The sequence below is a fragment of the Hyperolius riggenbachi genome, chromosome 5 (genome assembly GCF_040937935.1).
Source record: "Hyperolius riggenbachi isolate aHypRig1 chromosome 5, aHypRig1.pri, whole genome shotgun sequence".
Classification (NCBI taxonomy): domain Eukaryota; kingdom Metazoa; phylum Chordata; class Amphibia; order Anura; family Hyperoliidae; genus Hyperolius; species Hyperolius riggenbachi.
The window spans coordinates 313,657,079-313,679,153 of NC_090650.1; the positions used below are offsets into that span (position 1 = coordinate 313,657,079).

At 42.5% G+C, this 22,075-nt stretch overlaps 1 protein-coding gene across 6 annotated transcripts in view; it reads left to right on the forward strand.

Annotated features, from left to right (window-relative positions):
- Window positions 1-22,075, forward strand: part of EPB41L3 (erythrocyte membrane protein band 4.1 like 3) — a 259,305-nt gene that overhangs the window by 57,579 nt on the left and 179,651 nt on the right. For all 6 annotated transcript variants that reach the window (XM_068237211.1, XM_068237210.1, XM_068237206.1 and 3 more), the window contains exon 2: window positions 4,611-4,800. In XM_068237211.1, the coding sequence (XP_068093312.1) occupies window positions 4,624-4,800 (177 nt within the window). In that variant the 5' untranslated portion in view covers window positions 4,611-4,623. The remainder of the gene's footprint in view (window positions 1-4,610; window positions 4,801-22,075) is intronic.

Below are 22,075 nucleotides of genomic sequence, written 5' to 3' on the forward strand. Positions count from 1 at the left end.
ATACCACAGTTGTCACCACTGCTAATGCATAATACAGGTGGATAAGGAGCCAGTAGGAAGTTTGTGGATCCCTGCCTTATGTGTTTGTGCAGACTCTCCCATGCCATTCTATTCAGATGTAAAGTCATTCTTCAGTCTACTTAAAGAGGACCTCAACTCAGAACTTCCTCTCTGCTCTAAAAGATAAGCAACAGCATAATAGCCTGAAAAAACATTTGTTTGCAGATTTATTGTAGGATTTGTATCAGCTGTAACAGTTTGTCTACTTCCTGCTTTCATGCAAGTTCAGATAAGCTCTTTTGCTTAGATGACAAATGGAGTTTCTTAACTCTTTCTGTACTAGAAACAATATTAGACTCATATCTCTGCTGCTATTTGTTTTATTTCGTATGCTAGGTACACACGCGTTTTTCGGTCGATTTTTACCCGCTCGATTCTCTTATCTTTTCTTATAAATTTCCATTCACTTTTATGTGAAATCGACCTGAAAACCGATCAGAAATAATATCGGACATGACGGAAATTATCTATCGAACACAAAATTGTATGGTGTGTACCTAGCATTAGATGTACTACACATACAAATCATTATATCATAAGCTTATTTTCACTTCAGATTCCCTTTTCTTCTTGTATCAATCTCCTGCTTCCACACTGCTGCTGCCACAGAAGTACCCGATTCTTTTCTGCTACTTGGCTCCGTCATACTTTCCAGCCTGTACTCTTCACCCGTGAGTTCAGGTGCTTGTCCAATACTTTGATTAATATTTGCTATAGCAAATATATATCAGTGGAGTCAGAGTCGAGGAGTCAGTCTAGGAGTCGGAGTCTGTGGTTTCAGTGAACTGAGGAGTCAGAGTTGGAGTCGGATGATTTTTGAACCAAATCCATAGCCTTTGTAAACATTAGGCTAAGGAGTCGGAGCTATTTTGGGTACCTAGAATCGGTGGTTTCATAAACTGGAGTCGGATGATTTTTGGACCAACTCCACAGCCCTGTATATAACCTTCAAGTTAGCCTTGATGGGTATTTTGCTTAAATCGGGCTAGGAAAATGAATATATAATTCCTTGAGCCATTACGTCCAGACCATGAGCCTGTATGACATTTTTATGAGCCAGATCCATCGACAACAATTACAGAAAAACAAGTTAGGATCCAGCTTTTGCTTTTAAGGAGCCCTGGTTGCCGGGCTTCTGGGATTTTCCAGCCCTATATTAAGCTGGAATTGCTATAGATAGGTTATTGAAATTATAAACCCATTTTACCTTTCAGCTTGCTATGGTTTGTTTTTATTATTCCAGGAAGTTCCGTTTTTTTACTTCAGATTTCACTTTTCACCCAACTATGCCATCTAAATACATTGTTAGGTGTACTTTTGTGTGTACAGAGTGCTCCAAACGCTCAATTTCTTGAATCAGTGTTTAGCTGATCAATGCAGGATTTTTTTTCTTTTTTCCACACCTAAAGCTAAAAAAAAAGTTGCTAAAATAATAGTTGCTTCAATCCTAATGTATAGAGGTGATCTAGATAAAACTGTAAAAAAAAAAATTTCTCAACAACTATGAAACGTCACTTAAAATATAGAAAAGAAAAAAGCAACATAAAATATTTTCCTGCAAAATATTTCTTTGTGTAGTAAATAGGGATGGTCAGAAAGGCCAATTTCCGTTTCCGCTGAAAATCTGGCATTGCCAATTACCGATAACGATTTCCGCATTCCTATGCGGATTTTCGCGGTAATTTCTGCCAAATTTAACATTGATTTTCTCAAACTACAAGGTCTTTTTGAAAATTTTGTACCTCTTGTTCCCACTTGTCTTCTTAACATTCCCTCAAAATGTGGTGTTTCTAGCACCTATGGGGGCTTTGCTATTAACCTCTAAAGTCTGTGTCATACCGCATAGCGGTTCCAATGCTGATTTTTGCAGTCATTTCTGCCTACTTTAACATCGATTTTCTCAAAAACTACAAAGTCTTATTGAACAAGAGGGAAAAAAATCTTTCAAAAAGACCTTGTAGTTTTTGAGAAAATTGATGTTAAAGTCAGCGGAAATTTCCACGATTTCCGCAAAAAATCCGCCTACCGCACTTCCATTACTGATTTCCGAATATCAATGTGGAAATGCAATTTCCAAATCGGAAATGTAATTTCCGCAGAATCTGAACGAGCATCCCTAGTAGTAAAGTTTATTCACACCGTATATTTATTCTTATTTGATCCCTCTTTCTTCTTCTATTGTTTTATGTCCCTTTTGGAATGTTTAAAGGGACACTTTTTACTCACCTGGGGCTTTACCAGCCCCCTGCAGCAGTCCTGTGCCCTCGCAGGCACTCATTAATCCTCTGGTCCCCCGCCGCCAGCTAGTTTCGTTTTTGCAGACAGGCCCATCAGGACTGGCCACGCGTAGCTTTTTCCGCATTCCCGACTGTAATTAGCGCAACTACAAAAATACGCGTTGCCGCATTACGAACGCATAGATATGCGGCAACGCGTATTTTTGTACGCGTTGTGGCCCGCAATAGCGCTAATTGCAGTTGGGAATGCGGTAAAAGCTACGCGTGGCCAGTCCTGACGGACCTGTCGGCAAAAACGAAACTAGCTGGCAGCAGGGGACCAGAGGATTAGTGATTGGCTGCGAGGGCACAGGACTGCTGCAGGAGGCTGGTAGAAGCCCCACAGGAGTAAAACTCATATTTTTTTTCTGACTTCAGGTTCACTTTAAGATCCTGGCAGGGGACTTGGATGTGACTTGCTGAACTGTTGTGTTGTGCTTTGACGCACTGGAGTGTGCTTATCCTTTTTTTTAACACAAAAATCAAATGTCGGGAACACAGTGGTAGTAGAAGGCTTCTGGCTAGGATAAAAGTTAAATCTTCAAAGGGATTTTTTTTTATCAAGATGAGTTGTGTGATTGATGAAAATTTTCAGAAACTTAGTTGCACACTAGCTAAGGAAAAGGAGTAACCCTTCAATGTCCCTTAATCGATAGAAAAATACCAAGAATCATAGGCTGTTATGAAGCCTTGGCACAACACTTAAGGCAGATAGGGATAGGGGCTTCTTTGTGTTGTTGTGGCCTTATCTCGTAGTGGGCCTTATATTTTCTTCTTCTTTCCTTTGTACACCTGGTGAATTTCATGGTCTTGTTTTCTGGGTTACAGATTGCCCAGCAAGCTCATGGTGAACCAGAACTACTAAGTTGTAAGAGGCTAAAAAAAGGACCAAAAAGCCCTCTAACAAAAAACGCAATGCTAAACAGAAATGTACCTTCTTAAAACAGAAGGCAATTGCATTTATTCATGCGGGAATGAGCATATTAGGTCTCCCACAATGCATATTAATCCATGGCATGCACTGAAGAGGACCACCCAGTCTGTATGCATGTTGGATTAGTATGGGTCTGTAAAATTAACAAGCTGACAAAACATTGCATTCCAGCAGTTCTGGAGGTGTCGCTAGCTTTCAGTGACAACAAAGGATGATTTGCATGTTCAGCAGTGATGCATCTAGGGAGACGACATATGCTCACTCCAACCTGAATAATTGCAAATACCTTCTGTTTTAAAGAGAGTCTGACGTGAAAATAATAATAAAAAAAACCCAGACCTATATAGTGTGAAAGTATCTTAAAATGTAACTCTTTGCATTTAGCCATTCAGGTTCCAGAGTATTAAAGGTAGCTAATGGACAACTGAAGCGAAAATTAATGAAATAAACAATTGTATCTCTCTTCCTTCTCCTAAAAAATGACTTTTTAAGATATTCCACAGTTTTATTTTAAATTTAAAGCTACTTTTTAAGTTTTAACTGTTCTATTGTGTTTGCTCAATGACACATTCATTGAAGTACGCTAGAGCTAAAATCTATGAACTATTGAACCTTTTTATCTCTTTACTGCTCTCAGAAGCCATTTTCGGCTAGGAAGGTGTTTTATAGTTGGGATTTCTTATCAGTGAGGGTCACACTGTTGTCACTTCCTGACCCAGTCAGGACTGAGTCAGCCACTTACATACCTGATATTTAACTATTTCAGGCAGAGAAAGAAAAAAAGGAACACAGCATAGTTATTTGTGTGCTTGGCACTGTACATACGCATGTCTATCTCATCATGTCATATGTCACTTCACACATTTTCAATCGTGGATTGTGTTTCCAAATGGATAGATAGATGCCACTTTATTCTTTATAAAGTTTCAGTTGCGTATATTTTACTGTGGGGTGTGAAATATACATCCTATCAATACTTTTTGAGGTTATGGGTTTATTAATGTTTTTGTCTTAATTTTTTTTAAGTGCCCATCACCAGAAAAGCATAATGGTTTAATATGCTGCAGTAATAACATTTTTTACCTTAAATTATTAATCAGTGCCCAAACGCATGAACACTGTTTTTATGAAACATTTATGATGAGTTCTAAAAGCTTCTTCCAGCTAGACTTACTTTAATTATGTATTCACGTTGTTTTATTCCAATCTGTGCTTGAGTAGTTGTGACTGAAAGCTACATGAATGTATTTTGTTGATTTCAGTGCTATGTATCTCTCTAGCTATATTGTTTTATTAAGATAAACCACATATATAATATAATTTAATTTTTTTGTCTGCAGAAAATAACTAATCATGACCACAGAAACGGGCCCCGAGTCTGAATCCAAACAGGATCAGGAGAAAGAGCAGCGCGACGCCTCCCAGCAGAAGGAGACGCAGCCAGGTCAGCAGCCCGGAGACGACAGTCAGAACGCAGCAGAACATTTCCCAGCCGCCGCAGCGCACAGTACCCCACTAAAAAGTGAAAAGGCAAGCATCGTTTATTTTATCATCTCATCATGCAAGGACTGTTGGATACTAATGTCATTTAGCATTTTTTTTTATGTATATGGGTCATTCAAGTGTCATTGCGTTGAAAGTAAGATCGGTGTAATCTATTGAACTCTACTTCCTCTACTCTTTCTACTGTGTTAATGTCAGCGAGCTGCAGTGAGCTTAGAGAACAGGGAAGACTGCAGTTCCTCATAGTATAATGCACTATAAAATATTTCTTATGTGGGTGGTGAGGCAGAGGGAATTGAGGTTGCTATGGTTTTTTAAAGTGTTTTTCAGTATAATGGTGTGTATATATATATATATATATATATATATATATATATATATATATATATATATATATATATATATATATATATATATATTTTCATGGTAAACTGCCACCTTGTACACAGCCAGAACATCTGTACTTGTACAACAGAATGCTGCACATGTGACCTATAGGCAGCTTTTCTAAACGCACATATACTTTTACAGTGTACCTAAGATGAGGTGAACAAGAGGATTTTTACTTATTTGGGCCTTCTTCCAGCCCCCCTGTAGTGTGAGCTCCCTGGGTGTCCTCCCGTTCCACTCCTCTGTGCTGCTGTCACACCACCTCAATCAGGAGCATTCTGCACATGCGCAGTTCATACAGATCAACAACTTCAATAGATGCGAAAAGGCAGGACACCAGTAGTAATGCTCAGTTCAACTTCTAATCCAGTAGGTACGTCAAATTTACTGCAAGGGAGTGTACAAGAGGTCAGAGGCCACTTGTACACTCCCTTGCTGTAAATTTGCTGTACCTACTGGATTAAAAGTTGAATTGAGCATTACTACTGGTGCCCTGCCTTTTCGCATCTCCTGAAGTTGTTGAATTTGATTACTACATGGTAGTGAGAACAGTAGCGGCTCTATATTCAGTGTGCATATTGCCAGTCTGCATTTGGGTGCAAAATCATCACTGTCCTCTTCTCCTTGGCAGTTCCTACAGATTTGAAACTGTGCATGTGCAGAACTCTCCTTATACAGACTTGTAACTGCGCATGTGCAGAACTCTCTTCATACAAACTTGTAACTGCGCATGTGCAGAACTTTCCTCATACAAACTTGTAACTGCGCATGTGCAGAACTCTCCTCATACAGACTTGTAATTGCGCATGTGCAGAACTTTCCTCATACAGACTTGTAACTGCGCATGTGCAGAACTCTCCTTCCCATGAGAGCGCAGTGGAGGAGGCGCATGACCTGGTACAGCGCATGTGCAGTAAGCAATAGATCAGACCGGGAGGACACCAAGAGTGCTGATAGACTGCAGGGGGTGGGGAAAACCCCCAGGTAAGTAAAATTGTTCTTGTTCCCTTTGCACTTGGTTCTCTTTACATTGTAGCTGATTTTCAATGTGAGTAGTAGCAATTGCTTCCTGCCAGGTAATCGTGATTGTGGGACTTGGCTAAGCTATAGGATGAAGTTTTCTGATCTTGATGCTTATTAAATTAATATATTCTTGTTTTTTTTCCTCTTGCTTTTATGCAAAGGCCAACACAGATAAAGTTTCCATTGTTTGGAAGTAAAACCTTATGATCCCTTTCATTGGTTTATTCCAGTGACCGTATTGTGTAGGAGAAACTTGGTTCACCTCCAGTCTTGTTCCTCAACTTCCCGCTGTCTGCAGATAACATGATTTATCTGATTAACCACTTGAGGACCACAGCGGTAAACCCCCCTAAAGACCAGGCCTTTTTTTAGTAAAATGGCCACTGCAGCTTTAAGGCCAAGCGAGTGATTTGCCCCCCCCCTTTTTTTCTCCCCACCAACAGAGCTCTCTGTTGGTGAGGTTCTCCCCCCCCCCCCCCCCCGTGTTTTTTTTAAATAAATATTTATTTATACATTTTTATATTATTTTTGACTATTTCATTTTTTCCCCAAACCCCTCCCTTCACCAGCCGGCCAATCATGGCGATCGGCTGTCATAGGCTTCTGCCTATGAAAGCTGATCGCTCTCAAGTGCCCCAGAGGGACAGCCGTGTCACACGGCTGTCCCCAGTACAGCGCTGCTGCAGATCGCAGCGCTGTACATGTAAATAGACGGCAATCGCCACTCGGACACTGAAGGCAGGGCGTAGCTCTGCCCCCCGAGCAGGAGATGCGCGCGCACCCTGCGCGTGATCTCCTGCAAACTGCAGCCCCAGGACTTGACGCCAATTGGCGTTAGGCGGTCCTGGGGCTGCCGCCGCAGCAGCCACGCCCATTGGCGTGGAGCGGTCTTGAAGTAGTTACAGCCACTGCTTTAAAGAGAACCCGAGGTGGGTTTTAAGAATGCTATTAGGACACATAGGCTGGGTCTGCATACAATGACCAGCCTCTGTTACTATAAAACACACCTCAGGTTCTCTTTAAAACATGAGGGTAATGGTGAACTAATAGGAATCCATTTTGTAGTGATGCTGCAGCCCGAACAGTTAACACTATGCTGGGCTTTGCTGACCCAAATACTTAGTCCAAGTGGTTAGTGCCATGAAGGTTTGGGACATTATGCCCTCTACCGCTAGAGAAAAAAGTGGGCAGCTACATCATGAAGCAGTCTCCACCTGAGCTGTAAAAGAATGTCAGGGAAGGGGCCTACACAAGTTGTATAACTGCTGGTTTAAATAGGGGTAATTAAAATCCAGTTCCAGACAACTATTGTCTTAATTTTGAAGGGAATGGTGAATGAACGTCCGTCTGATCGCTCCTGTTTTCTGTCTCTTGTTACGATAGATGTTCCTTCACTTCCTGTCCTTGGAATCTCCATGACTTAAATATGAACCCTATAGGTTTCCTGGGAAGAGGAAATTATAGCTGCAGTATAAATTTGACAGATGTTGTAATGCCACTCTAGGGGAAGATGTTTTATTCATTGCTGTGCTTAGGCATGTTTGAGAGATATGCATGTTTACACACTGTCAGGATAGGCAGTGAGGAAAATTCTCATACATGGGGAAACAGACAGCCGAGAAAATATGTAAGACGCTCTCTAACCTTTTTCCAAACTGTTAAACGTTGGTGTTTTTTATTTTAATTTTATTTAATTTTTTTTTTTTTTTGCTGGAGATTGGCTTTAGGGTCTCCAAAACAAATAGGGATTTGCGAGATTTCAACAGTTCCCTGCTCCAGAAGCAAGATAGTGTGTCAGATGGGCAGATGGCATAACAGGAATCCTCTTGGATTTGAGGAGACATTAATTTATGAAAGCATCTCTGCATTATTTTACCACTAGGGAATCCTTACATATATTCAGGACTGCTTTAACTTATTTTTCAAGTTCCACTGCTGGAGTTCCAACATTTCAGCATACCAATCAAAATGGCATACAAATGCCACTGAGCATGTGCAAAGTCATGCATGCCATAAATAAACCCCATTCCACCAATCAGCAGTACTAACCTTGCAACCCGAATTAGCAGCCTGGGTCCTGGTGTGCAATGTCCAATAGCCAAGTCGACATAGAGTTAAGATAAAAAGTTGTCCGAGCGAAACGAGGACCAAGCCCCGCAGCCGAGCGAGCGCGCAAGGGGACACTGATTCTATTAAAAAGGAGAATATCACATTACATGTATGCTGTTTTGACAACGTATGATGTATTGTTAGAAAACAGGTACACTTTAAAGGTGTCTATGCCTGATTGCCACCAGCTCTGACCTCTTGCCCAAATCTAGCTGAACCTTCTCTTCTCTCTACCTGAGCTCAGCAGTAGCCTCCTGTAGAGTATTAGTTCTCCTCGTCACTGATGTGGCCGATACCTGGCAATCGCAGGCAGAAAAGTAGCCCCCTGGCGACCACTTGTAGTCTACTCCCTGGGTTAGTCCACAACTACCACAGGTGGAATCATCTGGTACAATTCATGGAATTAAAGGGAACACTTTACACAAAATGGGTAGCACAATGTGCAGGATAGCAACCCCAGAAATAATAATTCCATCTCGCTTATGTAATGGTAACTTTTAAAACAAACATGGCATAGGTAGCTCATCTATGTCATGTTTGAATTAAAGGGAACAGTTAGTGATTTTTTTTTTTCACAAACCTGTTTCATAAATAAGTTATGAATGTCTGAGACTTCAAAAGTAAAAAAAATGTAGATACTTAATTTGGGAGAGGGAAGCAACTGGATCCTTCAGAAGCTTCTACTATCCCTCTCCTTCCCTCCGATCTAGCACTAGGACCTACAAAGTTCCTCGGGCTCGCCCCCATTCCGCATGGGCAAGAGTGCTCATGTATGCGTAGTAGCATGGAGCTGCCATTCGGGCTCTGTGGAAAAAGCCAAGCCCGCTTGGCTCCATGCTAATGCGCAGGCGTGAATGTCCTGGCTCTGGAACTTGCGTTGGTCCCGGCGCTGGAATGGCGAGAAGAAGGGCTTTTTTTCAGGAGGATCCATAGGCTTCCCTCTCCTCAGGTAAGTACCGAAATTGGAACCTTTTTCACTTCAGTGTTGGTTTAAAAAATAAAATAAACAGTGGTGCTCATCCAATATTCGGTTATCCGAACTACCCAGATAATCCAAACTTTTACACTATCCGAACTTTGGATTGGATTCCAGATATCTGTGTAAATCCGAAAAGCATTATCCGCACAAACTCTGATTTCCATGTGGAAATCTGAAATCCGTGCGGATAGTTAGTTAGGATATTGAGAGAGAGAGAGATTTTTTTTTTACCTTCCAAAACGTTTTGGAAGCATTTTAAAGGCCATTTCCGGTTTTGTATGGATATCCGAATTCCACCGGATATTTGGTTCGGATATGCGATTCTACTCTGATACCCAAAAGTTCGGATGCGGATATCTGGGTATCCGGATCCGAATCAATTCAGATTTTAAAAAGGAGTATTCGAGCACCCCTAAAAATAAAACTAAAGCTTTATATACCATCAACCGTGAAATATGGCACATACTTCTGCCTGTCATAACCAGCAGATAGCAGTTTAACCAGCAGATAGCCGTTCTCCATTCTTATTCTTGCAAATGTATCTCTTATTGGTTCCCTCCAAAAAGTGCAAATTATTCAACTGTATATATTTTATATTTTTCTTATTAGGAAGAAGATGCACATCCTATAGAATTAAACCTAATAAATAAGTTGTATAAGATTTTTTTTTTTAAGCGTTGACGGATATTTCCTTTTAAAAGTACCCATCTAATCCTAGAACAGATTAACCACTTCAGCTCCACAGGGTTTTTTGCTTAAAATCCAGAGCAATTTTCACATTTCAGCGCTCCTCCCATTCATTCACCAATAACTTTATTGCTACTCATCAGATGTAAATGATCTATATCTTGTTTTTTTTGCCACAAATTATGCTTTGTGAGGGTGATATTTGCTTTTAGTAATTATGCTATTATCTGTGCATTTTAAAGGGAAAAATGAGAAAAAAAAAGAAAAAATACACTATTTCTCCATTTCCATGCACTATAGTTTTCAAATAAACAATGTTACCATAGGTAAAACCCACACATTGTATTTGCTAAATTGTCCTGGTTATCTCAACATTTAAATAATGTTCCTAGTACAATGTATAGCGATAATATATTAGTTTCTGGTTTGTGTTTTTTGTTTTCTCATTGTACTCTATCAGTAATTAAAAAGCCCTTATCTTCATGATTAACAGTAATACACTCTCATGGCATACATATTCTAAAAGCTAAGTCCCTAGGGTAACTATGTATTCTCTTTTCAATGCTGTCACTTTTGTTTTTTTCTACTAGTATTTATTTAGGGGTATAGAGTACATGTAAATAACAGTTTTATTGCTTTTCATTCTGTTTTCCGGTAAAAAAAATCACATGACTTATCCCTCAGTTGTCAAACACCACAAAATCTATTCTCTCACTTGTCACGGTTAAAATGATACCCTATATACATAATCAGATAGCTTATTGGGCATACAGCACACTGTTTACCACAAGTACGCCTATCTACTCCCCTGAGATTCAAGTAAAGTTTTGTGGGGAGTAGATAAGCGTAGCAAGGGAGGTAAAGTGGTTAAACAACTCTGTTTATGGGTTTAATACTCTGCCTAATAATCTTTGCCAGTGTAGCACAATCTCTGTATTTTTGTTCGTATATAACATAAATATGTACGTGTGGAGGAAGTATATAATATTTCATTTGTTTGTTTGGGAGTTGAATACCCAGATTTTGACAGCCTTTCTCCATTGCTAATAATAGCATTTGCTTTTTCTTGCAATGACATAAAAGGCTTAGTGGGTTATTTAATGTGTGAAGTAATGTGAGCACAATTTTGGGCCAGCTTGCAAATGTGCACCGTGACAGCCTCTGGGGAAGGCAGAATTACACTGGAGTTATTTTTGAAGACAAATGCATTAATCATGATTGCAGTGCTGAAACTGTCCAAGCATGGCAAGAGGAATAATCTAATAAAAAGTAGGAAAGGTAGGCCTGCCAGTGTTAGTGATCTGCTTAAATGTGAGTCACATACCTATGCTTAATGTTCTTCCAGATTATTCATTATAGCTTACATCTGTTCTGGCATCTTCACACTTCAGTGGCAGATTCCTTCCAGATGGATGGTTTATTCCTCCTTGGAATGGACATGGCTTTTTGGTAAAAGGAACTGAGTATTTAGGGAGCATGCCATATTATTAAGCATGGTGATAGCCATTATTGATTTTTTTTCCCATAGTGCTGCTGGTGGAGCTGTGCAATGAACGGATATATAAAAGACTTGCAACGCTTTGTACATTGTTATTGACCCATAAAAGCTTCCAGTGGCCCGGCCTATAAATCTTATCTTTTAACTGCTAAAGAAAAATCCCCACCCACCATAACATTCAACAGCCATATGAGCAGTGATCGAAGTGTCCATTAGCTCGCACAGAAAGAAAAAGAACAGGATTCTTTTTTTGAGGAAACTGATATCCATCAGCCTCCTCCAAAGAGATAGCTTTTCTAAGGTGCAACTTACACTAAGCCTTTGTGTCTTGTTAAATGTTAACATAACTTGCAAGTGTGTCAGTTGCTCTACAGATGCCTTCCAACCCATGCATCTGCGCAAACAAAAGGAAGTCTTTTGACAAAAAAGTAGGTAAAGAACTGGTCCAAGACAATCGTGGTTGGGGTGTCTTGGCACCCTATGGAAAAAAATACAGGAGACAAAAAAGGGAGCCCGATAGTGCAGTATGTCAATAGTAGGTGTGTGGAGAAATCAATTGATTGAAAGGGCTACTCGCAAAGGAGGGTTGCAAGGGGCAACCGACCACAGGAAGCAGGTGGAGACCATAAACCCGACTCCACTCGGGGTGGTCCTGGACGGACCTGGTTGCGGTCGCTCTCTTAGATGAAAAAGGATGGACAAAACATTAACCGTGGTAAAACAACGGGTGTTCTGTCACCACCCCTCGGACAAACATGTACGGGGGTATAACTATGCACAATAAGGGAAAGAGGCGCCCTGATTTGAATAAAAGCTTTTAAAACCAGTTTAAAAACGAAAAAGAAAAATGAGGTATCTTACCTCAATGACGAAATCTCTGTAAACTTACAAAAGATTTTTATTTGAGCACAGGCAACCAGGGATGCTCGGATGTGCCTCATCCACAAATTCGGCAATCCGCGTGGTTGCAAAAAAAAATCCGCATTCGGCCCCGCCGCATGCGGATTTTCGTCCGCGTCCATGCAACCACGCGGATTTTCTGCCGCGAATGGCGTAATCACGCGTGGATTCCCGCCCGGAGGCGGATTTTCTTTTAACGTTAATAACAAAGACCCCATACATGCTACAATCCCCCAAATTGCATGGATTATCGAGGTGATAAGGGGCAACATAACTTCAACATACTTACAACATACTTTTTTTTTTTTAATGGCTTTTAAAGACAAATCACCACTGTAAATGGGGCTATTAATTGGAAATACGTGGTTTTAAAAAGGGATATACGCGTTAAGCAATCAAAGAGGTGAAGGCGAGTTCCAATGGCACTTGGCGGCGAAGGTACCGCTGGAGGAGGATGAGTGGCTGACGCCAAAAAGGCCCCAGAGAGGTTTTTGTAATTTGTTCTTTTTTTTTTTTGCAGCAGCAGCAATTAGCAATGACATCGCAGCAGAGTTGTCAGTGGACACGGGCAGTGTGAACGCAGAGTGCAGTGGTGGTAGCGACTGAGTCAGGAGAAGGACTATGCGGGCGGTCAGTTCAGCAGCACAGAAGGACCACGGCAACATACTGGTAGTAGTAGTAGCAGCACAGCGTCATAGTGCTGGCCAAAAAATTAAATGCACCCGGTGACCCGGGCAGTGTGAACGCAGACAGAGTACATTGGTGGAAGCGACTGAGTCAGGAGGAGGAGGACAAGGCGGGCGGTCAATTCAGCAGCACAGAAGGACCATGGCAACATACTGGTAGTAGTAGTAGCAGCACAGCGTCATAGTGCTGGCCAAAAAATTAAATGCACCCGGTGACCCGGGCAGTGTTAACGCAGACAGAGTACATTGGTGGAAGCGAGTGGGTCAGGAGGAGGAGGACAAAGCGGGCGGTCAATTCAGCAGCACAGAAGGACCATGGCAACATACTGGTGGTAGTAGTAGTAGCACAGTGTCATAGTGCTGGCCAAAAAATTAAATGCACCCAGTGACCCGGGCAGTGTGAACGCAGAGTGCAGCAGCGGGAAGCGACTGAGTCAGGCGAAGGACAATGCGGGCGGTCAGTTCAGCAGCAGCAGCAGCACAGAAGGACCATGCCAACATATGCTGGTGGTAGTAGTAGTAGCACAGTGTCATAGTGCTGGACAAAAAATTAAATGCACCCGGTGACCCGGGCAGTGATAACGCAGACAGAGTGCATTGGTGGTACCGTGGTAGCGACAGAGTCAGGAGGAGGAGGAGGACAAAGCGGGCGTTCAGTTCAGCAGCAGCAGCACAGAAGGACCATGCCAACATACTGGTGGTAGTAGTGTGTATGTCATGAGTATGTCAGGTTCCATTTGCTCAACCACCACACGGGGACCAGAAACTTTAAAATATTTGGACAATGGCGTCCGCTGACTCGGCCCAGGCTTTGCTGCCCCCCTTTCTGCTGCATCACGACCACGTACAGCTGGGCGTCCTCTCCCTGGACGTGGAGCAGTCCCAGAAGTGGCTGAGGCAATTGAACTCCCTTTCCTCTCACCCCGCGAAACCCTGCCAGACATGTTGCTAGTAATGAATCACTGGATGCAGTGGGCACACTACAAGGTCACTGAAGGATGCACCAGGCACAGTACAACGGCACTGAAGGATGCAGTGGGCACAGTACAAGGTCACTGAAGGATGCAGTGGACACAGCAGTGGGCACTGGATATACAACTAGGTCACTGAAGGATGCAGTGGGCACAGTACAAGGTCACTGAAGGATGCAGTGGGCACAGCAGTGGGCACTGGATATACAACTAGGTCACTGAAGGATGCAGTGGGCACAGTACAAGGTCACTGAAGGATGCAGTGGGCACAGTATAAGGTCACTGAAGGATGCAGTGGGCACAGCAGTGGGCACTGGATATACAACTAGGTCACTGAAGGATGCAGTGGGCACAGTACAAGGTCACTGAAGGATGCAGTGGGCACAGCAGTGGGCACTGGATATACAACTAGGTCACTGAAGGATGCAGTGGGCACAGTACAAGGTCACTGAAGGATGCAGTGGGCACTGGATATACAACTAGGTCACTGAAGGATGCAGTGGGCACAGCAGTGGGCACTGGATATACAACTAGGTCACTGAAGGATGCAGTGGGCACAGTACAAGGTCACTGAAGGATGCAGTGGGTACAGCAGTGGGCACTGGATATACAACTAGGTCACTGAAGGATGCAGTGGGCACACAAGGATGTCACACTGTGTAATGAGATGCTTATATGCCAGCGAGCGAGCAGTGGGCACTGGGCACGGCACAAGGTCACTGACAGAATGAATGAACAGCGCTGGCAGAGAGTGGCGGGGCCGGTGGTGTGACTGGCTGCCTGCAAATAGTACAAGTGTATAAATGTCACTGGAATATACAAGTGAACACTGCAGCTGCACTAACCTGCCTGCCTGCAGTACACACAGATAATCCCCACTCCCACTACACTGACTACACTGCAGCACTGAACCTGCCTGCACTACACACAGTTAAATAATCACTAGACTCCCACACTCCCACTACACTACACTGACTACAACTAACTACAGCAATCACTCACTGACTAGCTAACTGTGTACAGTATAAGAGCAGTGTTAGCAAAAAAAACCGCTTTGTTTTTAACACAATAAATGCACTTGCTCAAACAACAATGGCCTGGAGATAATCCTCTCAGCACCACAGTCTAGCAAGGACAGAGCTTTTCCATCATGGCCGCCGCTTTATATTCAGGAGGGGAGGGCATAGCTCCCCTCCTGTGATTGGTTGCTAGGGCCTGGCTGGGGCACTCTGATTGGCCTGCAATGTGTCACTTCCGCATAGTTTGACGCATTTCCGCTAACCACGACTTCAGCGCCGGGTTTCACGAGCGTGAATGCGGATTTCTGTCTGCATTCACGCGAAGCCGAAGCAGATTTTCGTGGTTGAAAATCTATTCACGGCTTAGCGTGTCCGAGGCGGAATGCATCAAAATGGTCGTGAATCCACGCGTAAGCGTGAGCACCACTACAGGCAACGCGTTTCGCGGGTCTGGGCCCGCTTCCTCAGGCCAATACAGTACAGAGGCTCCCTATGCTACATGATTTCTGTCATTTGGCACTGTATTGGCCTGAGGAAGCGGGCTCAGACCCGCGAAACGCGTTGCCTGTGCTCAAATAAAAATCTTTTGTAAGTTTACAGAGATTTTGTCATTGAGGTAAGATACCTCATTTTTCTTTTTCGTTTTTAAACTGGTTTTAAAAGCTTTTATTCAAATCAGGGCGCCTCTTTCCCTTATTGTGCATGGTCCAAGACAAGATAACTATGAAAAAAAGGTGATAAGTGATATTAATGTGCAGGGGAGCCTCTAGACATAGGCAGTACAGGCCGTTGCCTGGAGTGCCATTGGTCCAGGGGGCGCCATGTTGCTGGATTAAGCCGTGCCCCTTTACGGAGCCATGCCCCCTGACTAAGCCCCACCCCCATGGGTGTTCTATTACTTGCTTCTAATGCATCTGCTTAGCGCAAGTTGAAGGCAGCTGCCATTGTGTCCCTCTGTGCCTTGTACATCCTCCCCCCCCCTCCTTTTGTGCCTCCTTCTGTCCTTTTTGTGCCTCCTTCTGTCTCCTTGTGCCTCCTTCAGTCCCTTGTGCCATGTTTGACCCCGTTTGTCATTCTGTCTCCCTTTATGCCTCCTGTCTCCCTTTGTGCCTCCTTCTGTCTCCATCTGCCTCCTTCAGTCCCCCTGTGCCACCTCTGCCTCCTTCTGTCCTCCTGTGCCTCCTTATGTCCCATTGTGCCTTTCTTTGTCCCCCTGTGCTACCTCTGCCCCCCTATTCCTCCTTCAGTCCCCCTCTGCCTCCTTCTGTCCTCATGTGCCTCGTTCAGTCTCCCTTTGTGCCTCATTTTGTCTCCATGTGCCTCTTCAGTCCCCATGTGCCACTTCTCTCACCTGCGCCTTCCTCTGTCCCCCTGTGCCTACTTCTGTGCCCCTTTATGCCTTCTTCGGTCTCCCTGTGCCCCCTTACATCCCCCTCTGCCTTCTTCTGTCACCCTTTTGTGGCTCCTTCTGTCCTCCTTTGTGCATCCTTCTGTTCCCCTCTGTGCCTCCTACTGTCTCCCTGTGCTTCCTTCTGCCCCTTTGTGCTTTTTTTCTGTCCCCCAGCATGCCTCCTCCTGTTTCCTTTGTTCCTCCTCCTGTCCCCTGTGTGCCCCCTTCAGTCCCCCTGTGCCTCCTTTCCTACTGTGCCTCCTTTTGTCTCCCTTTGTGCCTCAATTTGTCCTCCATTGTACCTCCTTCTGCCCCCCTTTGTGTCTCCTTCTGCCCCACTTTGTGCCTCCTTTTGTCCCCCTGTGTGCCTCCTTTAGTCCCCCTGTGCCTCCCACTGTCCTTTTTTGGCCCTCATGCCTTCTTCTGTCCCCCCCTGGACCGCCCGCTGCCCCTCTGTGGACCTCCTTCTGTCCCCCTGTGCCTCCTACTGTCCTCCTTTGTGTCTCATTCTGTCCCCCATTGTGCCTCCTTTTGTTTCCCATTGTGCCACCTTGTGTCCCCCGTGTGCCTCCTTGCACCTCCTTCTGTCCTCCTTTGTGACTTCTTCTGACCCTTATGCCTCCTTCTGTCCCCGTGTGCCTCCCTATGTCGCCCTGTGTGCCATATTCAGTCCCCCTGTGCCTCCTTCTGTCCCACTTTTTGCCTCATGAAAGTGGAGCCCTGCCTATGTGTATTTTCTGGTGAAACGCTGCCGCATTGAGTATGTTCTGGTGAAACACTGCCGCATTGTGTATTTTGTGGTGAAACGCTGCCACAATAAGTGTAATTTCTGGTGAAACGGTGCCTCATTATGATTATTTTCCGGTGAAAGGCTGCTGCAATACGATTATTTTCTGATGAAACGCTTCTGCAATACGTGTATTTTCTGGTGAAACGCTGCCGCATTACCATTTTTTGGTGAAACACTGCCTCATTACGATTATTTTCCATGGGGGGGGAGACACAGGTTTTCTCGCCTGGAGTGACAAAATGGCTAGAGGCGCCCCTGTTAATGTGACTGGATCAAAAAATGAGTTCCCTCAGGTTTTCACCTAACCCTCATACAAAATCAATTGTAATGTTTGTATTAAATTGACTTGTATACTAGAGTTGAGTTGCATACAAGAATAAATGCAGCAGCACTTACACACAGTTGTTCGCAATCATACACGCGCCCCTCAGTGAAAAGTGACATCATCATCAACACAACTCAGGAAATTGTTTAAGTGTTACTCTGTGTCACTTTGTATGAAATGAAGAATTTAACTTCGACTTTATGAGGGCTGGTTCACATTCGGATCAACACATTCTTTCCAGTTTTACATTGAAGAATGTAATTCTTTCACTATTTGCCCATGCAAATTGAAATGTTCCTGGCACCAACTCAGAAGTAAGCAAATGTTTTTCATAAAACCATACAATTTTTCAGTTTCAGCATTTGATTGATCTATCTTTTTCAATAAAATCTAGGCATTAAATATTTTGAAAACGCATTGCATTCTGACTTAGTTTACCATTTGCACAGCACTTCAATTTTTTTTAAACTGGATTGTAAACAAATCTTAAAACTTTTAGTCTCTTGGCCCAACAGCAACAGTTATACTGCACCCCTTTGGAGGAAAAAAAGCCCTTGGGGTACACAACTGTATATTAACAAAATGTTAAACAAAATATAATATTTATAACTTGACAAACTGTAAAATTGATAAACCATAGGCACTCATAAATGTGTATAGACAAAATCCCAGATGTTATCAAGAAGTATAAATCAATAATATTACATAAAGTGTGTAAACAGATCAGACACATAAACCACAGTGCATCTTTCTCCCGATTTAAATAAGTTTAAAAACAAACATAAATTTGGATGCCATACCTAGGAGTTTTAGATATAGATATTGGGCACTGTGGTGTAGTGAGACAATCACCTGCATGTAAATCCTGTTACATAGTTATTTGGGTTGAAAAAAGACATACGTCCATCGAGTTCAACCACAGAACAAAGAAAAACACCAGCCTGCTCCCTCACATATCCCTGTTGATCCAGAGGAAGGCGAAACACCCTTACAAGGCATGGTCCAATTACCCCCAATAGGGAAAAAATTCCTTCCCGACTCCAGATGGCAATCAGATAAAATCCCTGCATCCTTGCAATATGTAGAATTGACCTGCAGCTTTTTGTACAACAAAAGACTAGTTTCACATTAAGATATTTGTTAATAAAAAGTAACCTCCATATTTGTGCAGCAGACTTGAGCTGTGTACACATGCTCAATTTATGTTGCCTGTCTGGCATCAGGAGCTGATCCTCTTGGGCGACATTGCTGGGCCTGGCTGCACACATGCTTGTCAGCTGTGTCACTGACAATGCACTGTGTTGCTATATGTGTGTGTGTGTGGGGGGGGGAGGGGATGGCAGCGAGCGATGCATGCGCAACATCACGGTGGTTTTGGGTAGATCCGTCAGATGGATCGCTCGCTGGTTGGGGGTCATCTGGTGCTGTACAAATGCCTGATTGTCAGCTGAGGTGGTCGTTATTGGCCGCCTCGTCTGACCTTAGTCAGATGTGTGGACGAGCCTTAACTCTGGAACTAGGGTTGTCAAAAGATTGTATTTAAATCAAATCTCTGGTCAGAACTATCTCCTTCCCAGAGCGCGATTAATGCTTTGCATCACTGCTGACAGCCACAACCTGCTTTGTATGGCTGTATCCTCTTGTTTCAAAATACTACTCATTTACCTTAATGCTTAGTGGAGCATCAATCAGCTGCTTTATCTCAGCATATGAGATCACAGTTGTCAACAGCATGGCATAAACTAGAGCATCTAAGAACCTGTTGACATATAGGATGGCAGGAAGGAGGTGAGTATAAGAGGTGTGTCTAAGAAAAAAACTTAATAGGACAAAAAATTATAATTTCATAAAGAGACATTCAAAATTTTGAGCGGCACAAACCTTTCAATCATGATCAAGAAAATGTGAAAGATTATAAAAGTCCAGAGCGTCCAAGAACATCAGCAGCTGAACAAACCTCATTAACAGAATTGTGTGGAGCAGACAGACAATTTATTGTAAGAATAATAACTGAAATTACAGCACACTGATCCCAGGTACAAATGTGGGCCCGCACCCTGTCTGCCCAAGGTTTGTATGTACTCCTTGTGTTTGCGTCAGTTTCTTTTCTCATCCCAAAACCTTTATACATAATATTTGTTCTTCCCGTAAAATAAGTCTTAGGTGATGATAGGTACACTAAACAATGACTGTGGTAGAGCATACATTAAAGCGGAATATAACCCTGCATTTCAACTTTGCTCTAAAATATTATTTACAACATATTATATGCAAAAAGCATTTTTTTTTTTTACTAGACCAGCATTGGAAGGGTTAAACACAGAGGTTTAAAGGTCCTGGAGAGATATGCAGAAGTTCAGATAGATACATTCTATTTAGTTACATGTATCTATTGATAAACAGTTACACACTCTTTGGCTGTCGTCCAAGCTCCTTCTCAGTGAGAGAGATGAGTCACATTCAACACTTAGATACATTATGTAAACAAAATGTATCTATCTCAGCTTCGGATGCGTCTGCAGAAATCTAAAGGAACTTTAAAGCCCTGTGTAACCCTTCCAATGCTGGTCTAGTAAAAAAAAAATGCTGGTTGCATATAATATACTGTAAATAATGTTTTAGAGCAAAGTTGAAATGCAGGGTTATATTCCGCTTCAAGAGCTTGTGCCTCTGAATGGCAGTAATGTTCGTATGGACAGTTTTGCAGGCAACTAGCACTTTTACAGCATTTGATCAGAGAGAGAACCTGAGAAGAGAAAGAAGCCAGAGCTGTGAGTGAATAATTCCTGCATCAGGACAATGTTCCACTTAACACCCGGATCAGCTTGTGGCAATTTTTTGGAGAATTGTTTGTATTTGTGTAGGCTCTCCTCCATACTTACCCAATTTTGCCCCATGTAATTTGTGTTTCCAAAAGCAAAAAGTGCACTGAAAGGCAAGGTGTTTGAATCAGATGAGGTCATGGAGAAAGCTGCGACAGTCTATGAAAGGCTTCATGCAGACTGACATCTGGCACGGCTTTGATGAATGTTTGACCAATGTCACGAGGTGTGGTGTAGGAAGAGAGTATACTGAAGGAGACAAATCATTTTTGTAAATGTTTCAGTGAAAATGTTTCTTACTCTCAGGCCTGTTATTTTATAGACACACCTCCATACTCTTTGACCGACCAGGTTTTCAAAGATCAAAATAATTTCCGTCCCAGTTAGGCAAACTGCTCCCATTTACATTACATAAAATGTATATGATTTAAAATATGATTGTATCCCCTATTTTCCTTTTACAGCTCTAAAATTTCCCACCGTTTCTCTGGTAAAAATGGAGAAAAAAAGATGGAAGACAATGCTTTGATCAAGTTACCATTACTTCTATATTGCTTTAGAACACAATCTGCAGTGATAAACATGCCCTTATCCTAGATACTCAGTCTATTAAATGACTTTGAAAATCAAATTAGCAACACCTGCTGTAGAAACATGTAGCAAAACCTCCAGCCAAGTCCATGAACAAATTCCGAGCAGCCTAATTAAACCTTTCCAAGAGAAAAGTCTTCACTGCCGTAATATAACACTTGTCTCCAATGCTTTACAAGCCCCTCCAGCATTGAAGAGCATCTTTTCAGTAGTTTTGACAGATATCGTAGACTCATTTGAATTTGCTAAGTGAAAGGAAGAGCTGGAGCTGCCTAACGTAATAGCACTTTGCCTGTATTTCAGCTTTTCATTGTCGGGTAGAGTATTATGAAACTGAACTAATTACAAGAGAAGGAGCGGGAGGAGGTAAAAGACTCTCTAATGTCCTTGTGTATTTACGTCACAAATGAGAAACAGGTGTTCAGACTTTAGAAGGATGGTAAACCGCTACATGACTATACCTGTATGTAGAGCACAATAATGAGAAGGGGAACATTCTGCCACTTCTGCACTGTGATACAAGGATGCAAATGCAGTCACTGTTGATGTTTGTTTTAATCACAGAGAATAATGTTCTGCTTACTCTGTTGTTGATTCTTTTGCATTTGGCTATGTGGAGACTGGTTTTGTTAAACAGCAATGCTAGTCAACAAATGAAATTAATCTGCAAACGAATGCCACATAATAAGGTTCTTATAGTAGAAATAAACTTTTCCAATTTAACTGTTCCTCATCCATCTTTAGAACAGATAGTGAACAAATCTGTTCATTCCATTTCCAGCAAAAAAAATAAAATAAAAAAAAATCATATATCATATCCCCAGCTGCTGAAAGGAAAACTTAAATTGGAATAGGCTTTGGGAAGATCTGGAGATTGAACCTCCAGACTAAAAATCTACTCAGCAGCACTGAAAAGGCTTGGTATTTCTTAAACAGTTTCACAGCATCAGAACTTTGTTTTTCTTACCCAAGCCTCATTTTTAGCTGCACAGAAGCTAAGATTCGCCCCGTCAAAGAAATATGCCCAGTCATTTTTCCCCTGATGCTGTGCAAAGCATGATGGAATTTCTGATGATGTTCTTGTTGCTTAGTGTGCGCAGCTGGGAAGAGTGATCAGGACAC